This window comes from Telmatherina bonti (genome assembly GCF_933228915.1).
Source record: "Telmatherina bonti genome assembly, chromosome: 22".
Lineage (NCBI taxonomy): Eukaryota > Metazoa > Chordata > Actinopteri > Atheriniformes > Telmatherinidae > Telmatherina > Telmatherina bonti.
In genome coordinates, this window is record NC_136631.1 from 26,559,051 (window position 1) to 26,579,021 (window position 19,971).

General features: G+C 39.4%; 1 protein-coding gene across 1 annotated transcript in view; it reads left to right on the forward strand.

The window, feature by feature from the left end:
• smoc1 (SPARC related modular calcium binding 1) overlaps positions 1-11,331 on the forward strand; it is a gene marked incomplete at both ends in the record, with an annotated part of 65,017 nt that extends 53,686 nt beyond the window's left edge. Inside the window, 4 exons of the mRNA XM_079262499.1 lie at positions 789-894; positions 1,157-1,401; positions 2,060-2,093; positions 11,292-11,331. Of these exons, the coding sequence (XP_079118625.1) occupies positions 789-894; positions 1,157-1,401; positions 2,060-2,093; positions 11,292-11,331 (425 nt within the window). The remainder of the gene's footprint in view (positions 1-788; positions 895-1,156; positions 1,402-2,059; positions 2,094-11,291) is intronic.
• Between the last annotated feature and the right edge of the window lie 8,640 nt (positions 11,332-19,971).

Sequence of the window (19,971 nt, forward strand, 5' to 3'; positions counted from 1 at the left end):
TTGCGCTAACACCCCAATTTAACACTTGGATCAATGCACAGCAAGGCAGTGCCTCTTCAAGCTCGTTGTGTTTAAGGAAATGCTAATTGGATTCACCTGGTGGGGTAGCGGACCACCTTTCACAGAGTGCCCTGAGCTAGCTTAAAGAGAAAGAAAAGACGGTAACGGCACAGAGGACAAGGAGGCCACTAACCCTCAGAGGAGGGGAAGGAGCGGATTGATGAGAAAGCTCAAGAGAAAGAGAGAAAAGCCTGAAAAAAAGAGAAAAAATGAGAAGATCAGTTTACTATGCAGCTGCGTTTGAAGTTTAAGCTGCTTTAAGAGACACAATTAGGAGGGAAAAATTTGCGCTGGTTTAGCTTGCCATTAAAAGCATACATCTGGGCAATTAAAAAGAGCTACCCAAGGTGTTCAGAATTGTGTCATAAAAGTTAACAGGCTCAGCAAAGCTCTCCCATCACAGCACACTTCTGTCCACCCTCACGCCATGTGCCTCAGATCTGTTTTTCTCAAGTCCAGCAAAACAGCCAAACTATCACCTCCATTGAAAGTATGTTTATACAGTAATAATTCACCTGCATCGGGTTGTTGGCGGTGTCACTTATGCACTTTGTCATGAAGGGATTACATGCATTCTTCGAGCATGTAACAGACTTTTCTCTGTTGGAAATTTTTCATGCTGATTCACTGGTGTCAAGGCTTTAGAGGTGCTTCAAGTTCATTGTGCCATAATGGCCCAAATTGGTGGTGGAAGGTAATTTTTTTATTTTGTCTTTGATTTGTACCAGGCTGCCCGGAAGGGAAGAAAACGGAATTCATTACAAGCTTATTAGATGCTCTGACCACAGACATGGTACAGGCCGTAACCTCACGAGCCCCCTCTGGTGGTGGGAGGTAAGAGACGATGTCACGGACTAAGACAATTACACATATCATTTATAATTATATATCAAAATGTCACGTTAAATGACAGTGTGCCATGCAAGATTAAAAACGGCTCACAAGCAGATCTTAAATGCGACACGTTTATCTTAAGTACTGCTTGTTTGTTCTCACATTCCAATGAATCATTAATCCATGTACCTGCTTTCATTTGCATTTTGTGAAGTGTCCATTGGTGTTTGTTGGTTCTTTTTGTTCTTCTTACCATCATCAGGTTTACTGAACCTGACCCCAGTCACAATCTGGAAGAAAGGGTGGTACATTGGTACTTTGCCCAGCTGGACAACAACGGTAGCCATGACATTACCAAGAAGGAATTAAAACCTTTTAAGAAGTTCCTGAAGAAGAAAGCCAAACCTAAGAAATGTGCCCGCAAGTTCACCGACTACTGTGATCTGAATAAGGACAGGGCTATTTCCCTGCAGGAGCTGAAAGGCTGCCTGGGCGTCAGCAAGGAAGGTGAGAGAGGAAGCTGGGGAAGAACGGAGGAAAAAAGAGTTGAGAATGGTTTAGTGGGGTCATGGAGTCGGGGTCGAGACCTCGTGGATGGACTTTTGTCTCCTTTAGCAATTGGATAGATGCTGAGGTGTTATTTTTCATCTGTTTAAATTTATTATAACTTTATCCATCAGCTTGACTTTAACATAATAATTAAAGAATTATCAAATAGAAATGTATATATTTTAATTTATATTTCACATTGGGCCTTTTAGATTCAAACACTCTGCGAGAAAATAATTTTGTATTGTGTATGAAGTGAGTGTGGCCCATGTGACAAACAGATGTGCATGCTGTCTTAAATACTTTAATACTCGAGGTTTAATATTTAGTCAGACTGATGTATGAGCAAAGCCTGAGCTGGAAAACTGTGAGGACTTCTAGTCTTTACAGAAGTTATTAATCCTTTCCAGAGTCTCTAACAATGATGGGCTTTGACTAATTGTGTGACAAACAACGAATAGTTAAGAGAATGTAGTGATTAATATCACTGTGAGCAATTAATGAGCTTTTTCCCCCAAACAGAATAACAAATACATTTTCTAACAGACACAAAAAAGACTAGTTTGGACTACCACCTGTGTTAAGTTTAATCTTTGCTATTTATTTACTTTTGCAGGTGGCTCAATGACAAATGGCAACCAAGGGACAAGGCAAGGGACAAACCTGTTCAGTAAGGCAAATTGTTCTACTTTCACTACAATCCTTTAATTCAGAAACATGAATGTGAAAGTGAAATAAATACTAATAAATCAACATTTAAGTTGTAGCTCATTGGTCCGCCAGTGTTTTAACACATTCATTCATTCATTCATTCATTATCCTCGCTGCTTAGTCCAAGTAAGGGTCGCGGGGAAGCTGGAGCCTATCCCAGCTGTCTTTTGGGCGAAAGGCGGGGTACACCCTGGACAGCTCGCCAGTTCATCGCAGGGCCAGTGTTTAACACAGTTTTTCCTGATTTGTTCTCAGAAAACTTTGTGCTTTCTTTGGACTGTTTAAAGGAATCCTCCTCCATCCATAGTTACACAAACAACAAGCAGGAATTCTTCAGAAACAGGCATGAAATTATACATAGGGCTAAAATTGATTAAGCCTCCACATATTCGCCTTGCTATTTTTCAAATCACCAGTCATTATAATCCCTGTGCCGATCATTGATGTGTCTTATCCCCCCCTTACCTGCTAAATAGTACAGCATGTACACATGCACAACATATTTTACAAGATGGGCATGAGATCTCATTGCAGTTGTCAATGTGTGGGAAGCAGCTCATCCAAAGATAAAAGGGACGTCCGAGACATAGAAAACTTCTCTCATCATTCTGCAGCGGCCTGGCTTCATGTTTAATTCCAGTCCTGTTGGCAGTGGCTCATTTATAGATGAGCTTCTCACTTACAAGCATTTCAGTCAAACAACTCATGTGAACTCTTTATGACAGGAATATGACTGAAGTTTGGCATCAGGCTCTGATCCCATCACTCCTTGAGCAAAGGTTTTCTCAATTTCATATTTAAGTGATTAGAAAAAATTCTGACTTGGAGCCCGCAGAAGGATGTTTGGGTGGCTAAGAAAAAAAACATTCAGCCTCATTCTGTTGAGAAGCAGCAGGTTAGATAGGAAGACTGTTGCCTAAATCCTAAGATGCGTTTGCTTGATGCGAGCAGAGCAGCATGCACGGGTTGTCTGTCTAAACTAGCTTACAGGGATTACTTTATTTATTTTATATATTTTTGAGAAAAATCTTTGCTCAATATGTAGAAATGTTCAGAATAACTTATTTCATTTACAATTAATGCAAAGCCACCTGCTGTAGAAGACACTTCAAACCATTCATTGTCTGGAATAGTGTGAGAGTCCCAAAATTTCTCATCATATTTGATTCAGCATTCCTAAATTGTCACTAAATTAATGAAATTTTGAGCAGTTTATCATTCATTATCCCAACCGTTTAGTCCGATGAAGGGTCGCAGGGAAACTGCAGCCTATCTCAGCAGTCTGTGGGCGAAAAGCAAGGTACACCCTGGACAGCTCGCCAGTCCATCGCAGGGCCAAACAGAGACAAACAGCCACTCATACTCACACTCACCTCTATCGGCAATTTACAGTAAACAATTAACCTAACATGCATGTCTTTGGATGGTGGGAGGAAGCCGGAGTACCCAGAGAGAACCCACGCATACATGGGGGGAACATGCAAACTCCACACAGAAAGGCCACTGACCAAACCTCGGAGCAGTTTACCATTCTGGATTTATTTAAATAAAAAGTGTGGATAAAGGTGCAATATTAATGTCCTCTTATACATCCTGGTAACGGCGTAACCTGATGCAAATCATTGAGTACCTCAGAGGATCGTACAAAGGAAAATAGGTGGTACAAGAAACACACTGTATGGAATGAAACCAAAGTTTTGGTCACACAAAATGAGCTGTTCAGACACTTTGCTGCCTTTGGGACTGGAGGGACACCAATGTGCTCTTTTACCAGCCTGGATCCACAGTCTTCCTCTGCTTTTTGCAAAGAACTGAATTCCTCTTGGAATTCTGAATGATTTCCATTTGTCACTTTGGCGACTGGTAAAGCCAACGGCGCTTAGGAGCAAACTGTGATCAGCCATGCTTTCTGTCCCCTGGTTGCATACGCACATGATGTTGCACAAAAATCCATTTACTTGCATTCATTGGTAAAGTTCTCTTAGTAATGAATGCATCATTATTTCTTTGACCATGTCTAATGTTCTTTTATAAATACACTATTACATTGCTAAACATTGGTTCTTGAAAACAGTTTAATTTATAAGTTACTCATGAATATGTGGACTCTATTAGCCTATAAGAGTTATACAAGTTATACATTTAAGTAGTTGGTTAAAGATGGGGCTAACAACTTAAATCTTCTAGTTAGAAACAAGGTTTAAATAACATTAGCATTAGCATAAAGCATCACAATATTGGCTGTACAACTGTAGTTAAACATTTCATTTCACTTCTGTTCAAAGTGAGAGTCCTTATTCAGATTTCTTTAATTGGGGTCTAGGTCTGTATTTAAAACTTCTAAATCTTGTCCTGCACCAAATTTGAGCTGGATGCTAAATAAGGCAACAAACTATGAAGACTAAGATCCAACAAATATTACAAGGGAAATTAAGTTTTGTTGATTGCATCTTTTTCATCTGGCTTTATTCCCAGTGTTTTATCGCCCCGTCCTCACAATTTCTCTGTTGTTCATTCTGCTGGGATTCCCCTCGTTGACTGATTAGTGGTCCCTCTGGCGCTGCTGACTGGGTCAGTTCAGCGCCGCATAGCGCTGAGGTCATGTGTTTACCCTGGCTCTGTCCTGCAGTGCCTGTGCTTCTGAGCAAGTGTAACGTCAGGTATTTTCGGACAAGGGGGCACGACTGCCAGGATAAACAGCACCGGTGTTGGAGGAGCAGAGGACGAGGCTCGGCTGGTTGTTTTTGCTATAGCCGCGGAGTCTATCGCCTTCATGCTTAAGAGCAGGAGGTAAATGTCCTGACAGCTTTATATGGCTCCTCATGGTGCCACTCAGACACATTGAGGTTGTGGAGAGAGTGAGTTATAAAAAGAGGAAAAGCCGAGCCTTCTTGAAAGAATCAGGAGCCTGTTAGAACATATGGCTTCATTCTGCTTTGACAAAGATAGACAGCTATTGTGTTCAGGTATGCCCTGCTGTTATTTAATGGCCTGGATCTCTTTAAGTCGAGCTGCCTTTGCCAGGCATTAAATCTTATCAGGCCTTGTCGCAAATCTGGATGGTCGCTGTTGTGTTGCTGGGGATATTTACGGTTTACCGTACATGCTTTTTGCTGAAAGATTGTAAGCATTTAGGGCAGATTGGAACACATCTGTATGAGGCTCTTCACTCTCGACACGCTGGCTACAGCAAAGGAAAACATCTGAAAACCTTGTGTGAGATTTCAGGTGCTGGACAAGGTGGCATTCATTCGCGTGAGAGCCTGGAGATCTTACTGCAGATCCAACAATTTTCTGTGGAGACCCTTCTTACCATCAGACCACTGACAAGAGTTTAGACCTCTGGCAGTTTTTGTATAGTTGTATTAGAAAAAAAAATGCGATGTTCATTTGTAAAAAAAAAAAAAAAAAAAAAAAAAGTGTTTTTCTGGACTTTGGGAGGAAGAATCACAGTCTTCATAAGTTTTTATTTCCTTGACAGAAAAAGACTACATTTTATAGACTTTACAGTAAAGATAATATATATAATAATAAGACATGTGGAATCATACATTTAAGCTTTAGATTTAGCATTGGATGTTACCATACTGGTCTGTATTTATAGCCAAAAGCGCCCATGTTTAGATTGAAAGGTGGACGAGGAAAGCAAAGCTTGAAAGCTGATTGAACTTATGTAAATGCACTTATATGGAAAGGAAATTAAACACTTTTTTTTATTCTGAATGTGTATTGAAGTCTGGACCTTACCAGAGTTGTTCCAATATTTGGATAGTTTTTCTTTTCATCATTTTCTTGTTGGTGTGTTTGAGATCTTTGTCCTTTTACTGAACCTTTTTTTTCTTAAAGGGGTGCTATTATGGTATTTCAAGTTTTCTGAACTTTCTACAGTGTTACGGTGTTGAATCCTCATCAGACATGTGAACGGCACTGGAATTTTTTTTTCACCTAAACACATGTTTGAGTTTGAGTTTGAGTTCCAGCACTCTCTCCATTCGGTTTCCATGGCGACGGAAAACGCGTCATTTTAGAGAGTTTTTTCTACTTGGAAATCCTTGTGACGTCCCGGGGGATAAGGTTCGGTGATTGGTTACCTTCTACTGGTTAACAAGGGCATGTACAAATACATCAGGCGTGTGGAAAACGTGGGATAAAGTTATTTACAACGATGGCTGGTGAGTTTACCAAAGAGAGACATCCTGCTGCATTCGTTGCTGTGGGTTGCTGTTTTCCACTTCGTTTTCAGGGTCTGATTCAGGTTCCAACATGTAGGGCTGTATGCTATGTGTTGACATTGTATTTTGTTTTTTTTATTGAGTTCATATTAGCCTAATCCTTCTGTTTATGAGATGTTACAATGACGGTGAAAGCAGGTGCGGTGCGCGCTCCCGATGTAGTGCAGTGGCGGGAGGCGGGGCTTAATGCGGAAGATTCTCAATCCACTCGTTTTGCCCACAGGCTGATCTGACAGCCTACGGAGAGGGTCGGTCTGAAGTAAATAAAGCAATTTGTGACAATAACTCGATCAATCCCAGCCCTTCTGGTCTCAGAAATAAAAATAAATTAGCCTGAAATGCACATAATAGTTCCACTTTAGCAACTTTAGCTGTCAGACAGATGAGATGTGTCCTGATTCAGGGTGACTTCGAAGTGCGGACTCGTTGGCTGCATACGTCACTGTGCCGCGCCAAGTGCCGTTCCAATTCAAAGACTCCTTCAAAATCCTCCCTTCCATCCATACTTCGTTTGATTCCAGGTTAGCTTAAAAAAGAAGGCTACAAGCGATGCATCCTTCGCAACCTATTTTATCCCAGAATTTATTCTGCACCTTATTGAAAAGAATGAGCAACAGAGTGCCGCTGTAGGTACCACACTGGCGAGGATGGTCTTTTTTGCTAATATGAATGCTAAAGATCTGCAAAATGCCCAAAGTGTTTACACTTGCTGCTGAATGATTAAGTGCATGTGATCGGCAGCACGTGTCTGCTTTATACATGCTTGATTTTCATGGAAGCACTAATAATGGACTGAGTTTGTCTGCTTCTGCAGTATGGTGTAGTTTCAATATAATAGTATGTGATCATGAAAATAAACCAGAACTGGTAATTGGGATGGGAATGAGTGCTGCTTTCTCTCCAGTTAAGGCCTTTGGAGGTTTAGTCTGCCTGACAGAAGCCTTCTAAGTTGCAGACAAGGCTTGTACAGACAGAAACAGACCAGCACACAGCTTCATGCTTTGTGTCTTGTCTCCCGTTTAATGTCAGACTCTCCACTCTTGGTTTCTGCTCTCCTGTGTTCCCCTCCTGTTTATCCTGACTGTGTCCATCACTGGATGGCTATGAAAGGAGGGCATTATTAAGCAGGGCCTGGCAGCAGGGCTCCAAGCCCATTAGGGAGTCCAGAGTCGCGTCCTCTTAGAGCCAACAGTAATTACTCCACACCACTTGTGTTTTAATAACTGTGACATCAGTTTGACACAACTGGAGTGAAAGAAACAGAGGTCATCAGAGAGGATTGTGACAGGCAAACATTTCTTTCCTAGAGTCATGACTTGACATTCAAGTGTAAATCTGGGTACAAAAATTCTTATTTCATTGGCTGTTTGCCAGAGATGACACTGAGCTCAGCCTAGCTGTTTCTCCCGTTGCCATATACAAGTTTACCATGATTCCCAGCTCTTGATCCAAATGTCTTTATTGGTCGGTCCCAGGTGAGTTGGGGCGATTCACCACCAGACAGGATCTGCTTTCAGCTCTTTATCACAAGTGGGGCCAAGGTGTCCAGCGAGAGGCTGGGGAGCTTTGTGTTGTTAATACCACAGACAGTATCCTCAGTGACTGAGAAAAGAGGAAAGAGGAGCGTTCGCTGCTCTGGAGCCTGGTAATTGCAAAGCCAATTCATCAGCGCAACTGTCGCTCAGCTCTGAACAACAGAGACATTTATCTGAGCTCAGTGGAAAGAGCATCAGGAAATATTGTTGCACTGCTTATTCTGCAGGTATAACATGTCACTGATGTTGCCAAGCCAAATAGTTTATGACACAAAATCCTACTACTGACAAAATTCTACTTAAAAATCCATTGAGATGTGCTCCCAAACTGCAGCAGAAGACAGCTGGTCTGCATTTTAACATTTAAGTTTCCCTCCATGATTTCCTTATTGTGTATTCATATTTATATTGATATCAGATTCTTGCTCAGCTGGTTGTCTTTAGATGCCAAAATAAAGCTCCTACACAATGACTGGAAGGATTAACATGAATAATATGCTCTCCAGAGAACTGGATGGACTGTATAATATAATATGCATGCATTTCTTTTCATGCATGAGTCTTAACAGAAATTTATGAGAAAAAAACCAAAACTTTTTCTGGGATTGGATGCTTATATTGGTATGTTTGAAGTCATGATACAAGAATGAAACAACGCTGGAACTTTGTGATCCTGTAAGTCTGGAAAATACTTGTTCAATTTTCACGTCACATGCAGTAAATCCAATCAGCACTGCGATTTGTGACATAAATTTAAAAAATAAATGAGATAATAATGCTCCACAAGTAGTTTTTTTTTTATATCCCAATGAGGAAATCAAACTTCTAACTTCATGTTGGAAAGTCTATTTTTTTTTTATTCATTATTAATTTCAATGATTATTATAATAACAACATTGGTCTTTGTGGTCTGTGGTGCAGTGTTTATTCTGTTTTATTCCACATTTAGCAGATGCTTTTCACTGCGACTTACATCTGAGAGTGAGAACAACACAAGCAAGAAATCAAACAGTAGGGGGCATCACAGATAAGTACTAGTCAGATTTCAGTTCAGTTGGACACAGGTGCTGCCATGCAGTGCCAGAAGCAGTGCAGTTTTTATTTTCTATCTTCCCTTTGTTAACTTACGAGAAACGATTCATCCCACAATATCATCTTGTTCCATTCACACATAAAGAATAAGACCTTCTCAACCTCTATTCTGTTTTGCTGACAACATTTTTTCGTCTTCCCAGTAACTAATTTCATTACTTAAGCACACATGCTTATTTTTTGCTGATAAGATCTTGAAACGTTTTAAACCACCCTTCTGAACTGGATTGAAAATAATTTACAAAGCAGGCAGATTAGACCAGCTGAAGTGTTTCGATGACAGATTCTAATTGTGATTGGATGTTCGATCGGATGAAAGGTGTTCCATGTTAATGCAGGTGTTGTTGATATTAAGCTCTTTCATATTTGACTTGACATTTTATCATTTGTTTGGCATGGGTTCGGGCGATTTTGAAGAGGTGAAGATGCTGAGGATGTTCTGTTTTTAATGCTAAATTAAATCTGACTTTAAACTTGTGCCTGCTATGTTAGATAATATTACACATGTTCAAGAAGGATTGAAGATAAGTTTTTTTTCACTGCGCTGGTGTTTATTTATTTTTCAGTGCAATGCAAAAATCAGTTCTCAATACAACAGGTCAAATTTGACACAATGTCCAAAAAAATTACTGAAATTATTCATTAAAGACTGTGATAAAATCATTGTTAGACCAAATGTAAAAGGTTAAACTTTTATTTTAAATGTAGGGAAATCCTCTAAAACATGTTGATCAAAGTCTTTGTTATTTCACTGGTAGCATGTCTTGCAATCGCATAAAATCTGCTGTTCTGGCCTCTTCTTTGTATTCAAGTTGTTTTTGGTAAATGATTGGTGAAGTGTGTTTGTGAACTGTTGCCTTTCACTGAGCTCCCAGTAGACGTTGTGCTAATCAGAGCTGGAGCCTAAAAATACCCATGACGACAGTAAAGTTATTTGACAGTGGACTGATTAAAAGCTCTCTCATCACTGAAAAAGGGGTTTTAGTGGGGAGTTTTTGGACTAGCATAAAAGCGTGTTTTCAAAAATGTTTGTAACAACGTCTCCCCTGCTTTGGTTGTGATGCCTTGTCTTGTGTCTTGAACGGTTTATATTATCAACTCAGAAAAGTCTGTTTAATTTAAATCAAACAGTATTTAAACAAAAAAAAAAATATTGTCAATAGGATTGAAATATTATAATATATATCTTAAAAGAAGTGTCCATAACGTGCAGGTGAAAACTGCCACCATGGATGTAGTCATCTGGAAGGTAACTAAGCAGTGGCTGGATTGTGGTGTATTCAGGTCTGAATAAAACACCTGGAAGTAAATACTTTATTCTGTTCTTCAGTCATTTAGCAGATGCTTTTATCCAAAGCGACTTACATACCCCAATAGGCACGGTGGGGGTTCAGTGTCTTGCCCAAGGACACTTCGGCACATAGTCAGAATCGACCTGCCAACTTTCTAGGTGACAGACGACCGCTCTTCCTCCTGAGCTACAGCCGCTGCTGAAGATGAAATACTTCATCTGAGTTTAAAAAAGCTTCCAGAGCAAAATTGAGTGCATTTTTATTCCACTGCTAACATGACCACCACTGACAAGGGAGCTCGTAGCAAAGACACATAATCCCACATACACCGTATATGTCACCTGAAACAGACAGAAGCCACTAAAAATAACATAATCTGCTTTTAGATACAAACCAAACCTAACTAAAAAACACAGATGCAAACACTGTGAGCCGTAATGGGGCTCAGAAGGACCCTTGCTGCTCTTTGACAGCCATCTGCAAGCAATCTGAACTCTTTACCCATCTCCTTTTCTCCCAGACCTCTCCCTCTTTCTTCCCTTCTCCCTTCTTCTTCTCCTCACCCCCTCACCCACTCGTCTGATTGATGAGTGAGCAGCACACTGTCCTGGGCAGCTTCGGCATGACTGCAGCACGAAACACGACTTCAGAGGCTTGTTGAGAGAATGCATGGTTGCAACATAATGGGAACACATGTGAAAATGCACATACACAAACTGCGTAGAAGTGGTGCACAGCTGCGTAACAGCTCATATGAGAAGGTAGTAAATGCTTCTTGTTTAATGAAATAATGCTGGTGAAATATATTTACACATATCAGATGTTACAAACATTTCAGTTGTGTGTATTGGTTCGTTCAAATGCGTTTAATTTCTTCTCATCCAGGCGCTGTGTGTGAGTGTGTATGAGCACCTGATCCTGAAGCAAATAAGTGAAAACATTTTCCTTTGTCTTCCTTTCTTGTTTTGCTTCTCTGTCTGTCACAGTAGGTCGTCTGGTGTGAGCCGAGAGGGATGGAGAAGCTGAGACGAGAGCAGAGGGCACAGAGGGAAGGCATCTGTACGCTTGCTGACAGGAAAAAGAAAGATGGAGCAGAAAAATAAAGAGCTTCCTGAGTTTTTAAAAGAAAATATGAACAGAAAAACAAGAAGAGAAAACGAAGCGGCGCCAAAATATTTGCACTTTCTCCTCCCTATGTTTGACATTTTCTTTTTTTTTTTAAACATGCTTTTCTTTATTTTTTTTTCTTTATTTTTTTCTTCTTTTCTCTTGAAGTGAGTGAATTGTCTAGGTTTGAGTATGTTTGTAAAGAAACGACCGGCTCACCACTGGAGGAGCACGTATATGTATGTTACCACATCTCTCTGTATGTTCAGTCTGCTGTTTAGTCGTTTTCTCCCCAGTTAACAGTGTGTGGCCATCAAATTAAAGTAACCCTCTACAATATGAAGTAGCACACACGCCAGTGGAAAATCTAAAAAGGGGAGATGACAGTGAATCACATTCACTCCAAATGTTGCTCGATAAAGACAATGAAATTTAAAAAAAATAGAGCTGAGTGCAAATTTCTGTGTTTTGGAATTACACTGCAACCAGTTTGACAGCTCAAAACCAGCTGCATGAACCTTCCTTACACTGCGAAAGGCCTCAAAGATGTTTTGACATCTTGACTCAAGAATATAAACTAACAAAAGGAGGAAAAGTACTTTTTGTAGTAAAAAATCAATACAAAGCAATGATGTTGTCTAACAAAATACATTTTTGGTTTAAAAAAACCAAAACAAAACTAAAAGTAAACTGTAAAAATTTGTGAGTTAAAAATGTGCAAATGTGCTTTCATTGCCAGGCCTTGCTACCCCTTGTAGTCCTCACTATTTCACCTTTACAACCGGTTAGACTTTTTATGTGTGGCAGCACAAAGATTTAAATTTAAAGCATGTTTTAGTTTGTGAACAAATAAAAGGTTTTGACAGTCTGAAATCTGAAGGACAGAACATGGAAATATTGCCTTATATAAATATTTCCTTACCGATGTAACTAACATAAGTCAAACATCCACCTGTGTTTTAGCTCCATTTCCATCAACAAATCTTTAATCCAAACAGTTACAAAGGTAGTATTTTTGTACCCTGAAATCTGATATTTATCGGCATTTTGAACACTTTTTGTGACATGTCATCTGGAAATAGCATAACATGTATGTAATGTTTACTTCTGCTAGTCTAGAAGAACTTGAAAGAAGGAAATGGGGAAGTTGATGATCCTGATGTATTTGGAACTTTCAAACATGGAACACCAGTTCAAGACCAAAATATAACCAGTTTATACTTAACTGGTTGCCATTATTCCCCCTTTTCTTTTAGTTCACCTGTTTATTCAACCCAACTTGGTTAGGATTAGGCACTAAAGCTGCTTTATTTAGAGCAGTACTCAAACATACTTGGTTAGGTTTAGGAAATATGAAGGATTAGGCGAAAATATGTTCCAAAATAAACAAGTTCTCTCTAACTTCCTGGTTTGGCTTAGCAATAAAATAAAGTGGCCAGAATTAAATAAGTGACAATAAATTCTTCTTACTACATGATCATCAACTTCATGGACACAGTTTTGCTTTTTGCTTAAGTTACATGTAAACACAATGAAAATTAATACATTCTTATATGGTTCAGCTGTAAGGTGAAGGGTCAAATACATTCTTTTCACACCACCATTCTTACATTAATGAATGCTATTTTTCCAGTTCACATGCAGTTCCAACTCATGAGCACAAAAGACCAACATAGACCGTTGTGTTCTCTATGACAAATGGCAAATTTGGAGGACAAAAACTTGACAAACACAAGTGTTACATCATCAAAAGGCATTTGGTTGGTTGTCTTTGTGATGCATCAAACTGACATTACATGCTCTTAAAATAAATGTGTAGGTCCTGTTTCTTACTAAAATAAACCAGCTATGTAGTGTTTTTTGGGGGTGGAGGACAATCTTGATCGTATTCCTGGTCCTTTAGCTTCCACATGCTTGAGTGTGTTTGTTACTTTTGGGTTGAAGACGTTTGGTTCATTAGAGCTTATTTGCAGTTGGATGAAACCACTTAAACAGAAATACACTTTAAAGCAGCCACAAAGTAATTATAATGAAACAACACCAGAAAAATCTTTGGAGGAGTTGCAGAACTTGTATTAACAGATGCAACAGATTACTAAACTTGGCCAATAAGTGGAGCTAATTGTTACATGAATTAGAATCATTGAGTGTGTAAATCAGCCAATTTTTGCTGTCATAGTGATGTTTACTCCAGTTACTGTAACGCGAAGAAATAAATATCCTCCGGTATTAATCTGTGAAACACTTGAAACTTACCGAAGCTCCCCTGCCTTATGGAGGACAGAAAGGACTCCATAATGCTTTTAAGGATACTTGATTAATAGGAAAATGACTTGGTGGGAAAGAAAAAAAACCTCTTGGAATGTAAAAATAAAAGTTCCTCCTCACATTTGGGAACAATCTGGTTTCAAATTAAGAGAATCACTCTTGCAATGAGGTCTGAATGCTTGTGCGTTTGTTTTAAGTTGCGTATTTCCCAAGAGTCACTCAAACGGCTCATGAACACGACAAAAAAAAGGCTTCTGCTGTAAATATGTACAATAACCTTTGTTTGTTTGTTTTACTAAACCTCACAGTGAGGGCATTTGGATGCCCATGTACCTCTCTTGTGAACAAATTTCTTTTCTCTCTGTTTACATTATGTGAAACTGTAGGATCTTACAGTAGCTCATTCAAAAACATTGAAAAGCTTAGACCGGACTGCATTTTATCTTCTGTGAGGACTGGTTATTTTTATCTGTCCTGTGGTTATTTTCTTACTCCAGCTTGTGTTTTACAGTTTCTGTCTTCATCACTACACACTGTCAAGAATGTATACAGTATCTGGCGCTTAATTCGTAACAATCACAAGTCCAGTCATGTTTAAATTGAATTGAACATATACAACAAGAATGAGGAAAGAACCCTGTCTTTCTCCTGAACGCTTGTTTAACTTCAGGCTGGAGCACAAAGCTGGTGCATGCCTGCGGAAGTGTTTCCAGACGCTGCCGAGCTGCACATCACTACATAAGATCTAAAACAACCTAATAGGCTGATTATCACGGCAGATCCTGATGGGAGGACATAGAGGAGAAAGGGCTGCAGCTGACCATCACTCAGACAGAGAAATGCTAAAATTGTCTCGAGAATCAGCCCCATCAGGCTAATCAGAACCATCTTGTGTGTTTTCAATTATTTCTTATTCATTGCTGAAGCATGAAACCTGATGAAAAATCAAATAAAGTTGGTGAATAAAACACATGGCTTGAGGTTTCTGCTGTTTGACCAGTTTGTTTCTGTGCAGCGAGCATGCAAGCTTTACTAAAGATCCCAGTTGCATAGACATGCAACAAAAAAGACTCAACAACAGCTTCTTATGAAGATCATTTTGGCATGCAGAGGGAACTTACACCTGGGTTGTATCACTCTTTCGGGTGGTTTCCCCTCCTGAAGTGTAAGAAATTTATAGCAGCCATAATGAGAAAAAGGTTGATGGCCTACATTCAGAAGAGCTGAGAAACAAACATAGCAGTTATTTCTTATTTAACACCTTACCCACTGTGGCAGGAGTTGACTGTTTGATAACTGTGCTATGAAAAAAAAAAACATTAACAGTACAAGCTATGCTGACATTGTTTCATGGCACATGTGTTTAAAGTCTGCTCTGTCTGGATGGTGAAAAAGGATTTTGAGCTGTGGAGGAAGATAAGTGATCTGACAGGGAAAGTTTCACACTGACCCCTAACGTTTAACATGTTTAACTGCACGTTGCAGGTTCTTACAATAACACACACTCTAGTGTGAAAAATGTTACACAATCCCTCTTTTTTTATATATAAAATTCACTTCCAAATAACCTGGCTGTGTTTTTAATTCTTTTAAAGTGGTCTTGAGCAGTGGTAACACAGATTTTCTGATGGTTTTTCTTTGTGCATTGCTGCAGACTGATAATTTTTCTGGAAGGTTATTTTTTCTTTTATCCATTTCACACTCACCTTTGAACCCTTTAAACACACAAAAAAAAAATCACATCCCTGTTCTTTAGGTGCATCTTCAAAAGGAATGAAGAAGACAGCACAATTTGACATGAAATCCAGGTAAGATCTGATGCAAGGCCTGAGTGATACATCTGGACCATCAGTTGACTCATCTGTTCCCTCTAAAGCCTTGTTAAAATGATTTCTGGCAGGAGGAACACAGAAAAAGCTGAGGCATGCCAAATGACACAAGACCTAGACTGAAAATAAGTGACAACAGGTCTGATGGTGTGGTAAATCCCACCAGAACTCAGTATTATCAAAGCGGTGTGGCATCGTCTTCACAGAACAGAAAAAGCGAAAATATCCAAAGAAAAGCTTTGAAAAGTCCTTCAAGAAACCTGGTCAGCGGTTCCTATTTAAATAAATGATACTTAAAGCTTATTTAAGACACATTTAAAACATCTATTTCTTTTAAATGGCATGTTTTTCATATATCACTGTAGATATTTCCCATTAATGAACATGCAGGTAGCCCATTCACACCTTTAGCTACACTTGAAGTGATTTTTTTTGCAGTAAAGACAGGTTTGTTTAGATTGAAATCTTTTGGGAATTTGATTTAGGGATGAGACTTCAAAGGAGTGGATGTTGTCAGTGCACCAGTGCCTGATGGGAGGTGGGAGATTTGGGGTGAGGGTGCTGGTTAGGAAGTGGGGGGGTATTACTGATGAAACTGGAGCCAAGAGGCAGCTGCAGTACATCTGTCTTGTACTGACACATGTGGCATTTGACTTCCAGTGTGAAGTTCAAAAGAGTTTTATAATGACGCAGCTGCTTGAGGATGTATGTGCATGTGTGTGTGTGTGTGTGTGTGTGTGTGTGTGTGTGTTTGCTCTTTTGTTGAGGCTTTGTATGGTAGGCAGCTTGTCGGATTTCATAGGTTTCATAGCCACGGTTTCATAGGTGATGGGTGGAATTAGGGTTTTGAAAGTGACGTGTGGGCAGGACAGGTGCTCCATGATGCTTGAGGGACAATTAAAACTTTATCTTACATACAGACGACACTCATTCATGTTAAGCGTGATTTTAGTGTAAAAACAAATAAAAAAAATAACAATGAAATGGTTTTATATGTCTGTACAAAGCATTTCAAATGGGTGTTTTTGTTACTTTTCCAGATGTTTGACATAAAAATTAATAATAAAGACGTTGCAATGAATAACAAAATATTTATAAGCCATGATTTAAAACTAATAAACCCATTCAGATTGTGTAATAATCAAAGTCGCATTTTTTTGTTTTTAACAATTTCTAAATTTGCAGGGGTCATATGGAGAGAACATAATAATGCAACGACTTTCTATTTCCCACGTTTGTGTGCATTGAAACACTTAAAAGCAGATCAGAAACACCATTACAGGTAATTTAGAGGGGGCCATTTGCCCGCGTGATAGCTAAGCATTAGAAGTGGGTGAATGGTGGACTGGGGTAGGTGTGTGTGTGTGTGTGTGTGTGTGTGTGTGTGTTAGATGGGGGTGCACAATGCTCACCATTTGTGTCTGATGCCCTCTGTGCTGACAGCAGCACCTGCCCAGCCGCCTGAACACCGGGTCAGGGGGGTGCCTGCCAGGAGGCCAGGACTCAGGGGTGAAAGGTCACATTCCAGACAGGCATATCCACACCCTGATTAAGAACTCAGCTGCATGAACGGAGCTTGCAGGTGGATGATGCATTTTACCCCGCAATGCTAACTATTTCTCCTACTTTTTTGTCCTTATGTGGAACATTACGGCAAGTTAAATGTGCCTGCGTGACATGAATGTGTATCAGCTGCAGACAAAGAGAAAATAACACAACATATATGATAAATTCCCCTTAGTGGCAAATTTGAAAACAGAAACAAACACATTTAAAATTCAATTCAACTGTAGTAAAACTGACGAAAATATACAAGAATTAGAAAAAGATGTTTGCTAGACATTCATAATTTACAGAGAACAGAGCCCAATTCCCAGACTGCTGTTTTCCATCTCACTTTGTTGTCTTTATTTTGCATCAAGACTGTTCTTAATTTCCTTTCTCTACAACTCTATTACGTTCTCACACAGTTGATGTGGGCATTCAAATGATTTACTGCTCCAATGTTGTGAAGTTTTCCTTGATTACTATGCTACCCAGTTCCAGAAAGCCTGCATATATTTGCAGAGTGATGAAGTGGGCTCCTGACAAAGTGTCAATGTGATAAAACTTGTGGTATGATAAAGGAGAAAGTTTCAGCCACAAGTTAGTCAGGAAGGGTATTAATTATTTTAGACACCCCTTTCACATATGTTATGCCTTTTTTTTTTTTGTTTCCAGACAAAAAATAAACAAACGAAAAACCCATTTGAACTATAAACCCCTCTGGGGTGTTCCCTGCTTCTTGCGTGGAAGCAGCTGGGTGAGGCTGCAGCCCCCGTCCTTGTGACCCTGCATTGGAGTAAATGATTTTAGACCACGGATCGGTGGATTGATGAACCATGAATCAAACTGTGTGCTGAGTAAGAATCTCTTTGGCCTTAGCTGCATGCAGTACTTCTTTATGTAGCTTCTCATTGAGGCTCTGAATTGTAGCAGGATTGTGTGAGGAGGCGCTGCCTTTAAATGCCATGCGTGGACACATCTTATAGAATCTCTGCCAGCTTCTCACCTGCAATCTGCAGGAAAGTATAACAAGGTTTGGTTTTAATTCAGTCTCTACTGAAACTGCTTCGCTCATCAGATGTCGATTAAGAATGCTCAATGGTCCCTGCAACACTATGTGACTGGATTACAGCAAATACCATCATGCACTCACCTGTAAAGATTAATTTCCCCAGCTGTTAGTCGTAGTGTTACCCTGTCCAGTAGGTGAATTCAGGAGGGCAGCATTCCTAGAAAAGATATTTCTAGAAACTGCATTTAAATGACAAGAAATACAACAGTGAACCTCTACGTATAGATATAATACAAGCACCTGTTTGCGAGTTTGCCAACTGACTGTAGACTAGAACAGACTAGACTAGACTAGAATAGAATAGAATAGAATAGAATAGAATAGAATAGAATAGAATGAGCCCTCAGTTTGGACTCGGGGCCTGTTGGGTTTAATCTAAAGCTTTAGGGCAGATGGTAAACAGCTCATTGGTCAGCTGGAACGCAGGATTGTGTTCAGCTGGTCCATGAGAACCAGAGGAGGCCCGCAGGTACCATTCTGTCATGGCTGCCCCAAATTCACCAGCTAGGTGTGACTTCATCGCTGGACTCACTGGTCTAATACGTGTGGGTGTATCATTTTGAGTGATGGTGTGTTCAGAATGTACACAGTCATATCTGGAACTGAGGGATGAAGGGGTTGATGTACACAAGTGGAGACAGACGGGAGGATATATTTACAGATCATGTTAATGCTGACGGTAAATGAAGGCAGGAGGCTGTTGTTTTCTGCATATTGATCCCACTTTTTATTTCATTACATTTATGTTTCTGGACTAAACAAGCAAACTCCATAAGTCCACCGTTCAGGTAAGTTGGTAGTGAAGGAGTGCAAGAATGATTTTAAAAGAAAATCCAGTTACTGTGTGGATTTAATATGACAAAAAAAATCACAACACTTTATGCCACATGATGTCCTTCTTGATATGTATGTATTTTGCAGCCTGTAACATGTAAAATGCCTGTTTGGATTATGCAGGTAAAGTTGTTTACCATGCAGGCAAAGAATCTTTAAGAAAACTGGAAATCTGGGTAAGTGAAACTTAAAGATATTTTATTGGATTATATGTAAAATATTTTGGCCTGACAGTAACAACAATATACAGAAATAACACTATTTGGTTTCTCAGAAGATTCAAATGAGGGGAAAATAAATGAAACTGTACCCAGAAGGAGTGCCTCCACATCTCATCCAAACAAATGGCATCAGGAGAGGTTTGTTTGCGTTACAATATTTGTAAGAAATTAACATGGTATGAAAAGGGAAAACACAAGTTCTTAGCTATAGCAACAGGAAGAGATATGTTCCTGCTAATTTGGAATTTTACAAGATAATCTAAGCTTGCTTATATTAGTCATTCATGTTGAGACCTACACTGTGCAATTATGTATTTAAAAAAAAAACAAAAAAAAACAATAAGTCAAAATGCAAAAAATAAATAGTATGTGAAAAACTATTCAGGAAGTGTAAGTCTATAAAAAGTGAAGTTTTTGCTGGTTGGCTGGTCTGGAGCATTCAGGTGTGTGTTAATACAGTGCTAAGCAGGAAAGACACCAGGAATTATCTTAGAAAAGCAATTCTTGCTGCCCATCAATCCAGTGGACGTCCCATTTGTTCCAGTCTGAGGTTAGACCATGCAATGGTCACACAAACTGCAAAGAGCTGCATCTCAGACTTTACATCCCGCAATTAGCATGTTAAATGTTCAGGTCTTTTCTCCAAAAACGACAAAGCAGCTCAGTTTAGGTTTGCAAAGTTTGTTCAGAACATGCAACAATAGTTATAAAAAAAGTGGGGTTTTTTTATTTTTATTACAAGCAAGCCCAGCATGTCAACACAACGATCTCGTAACAGCGTGTTGATATG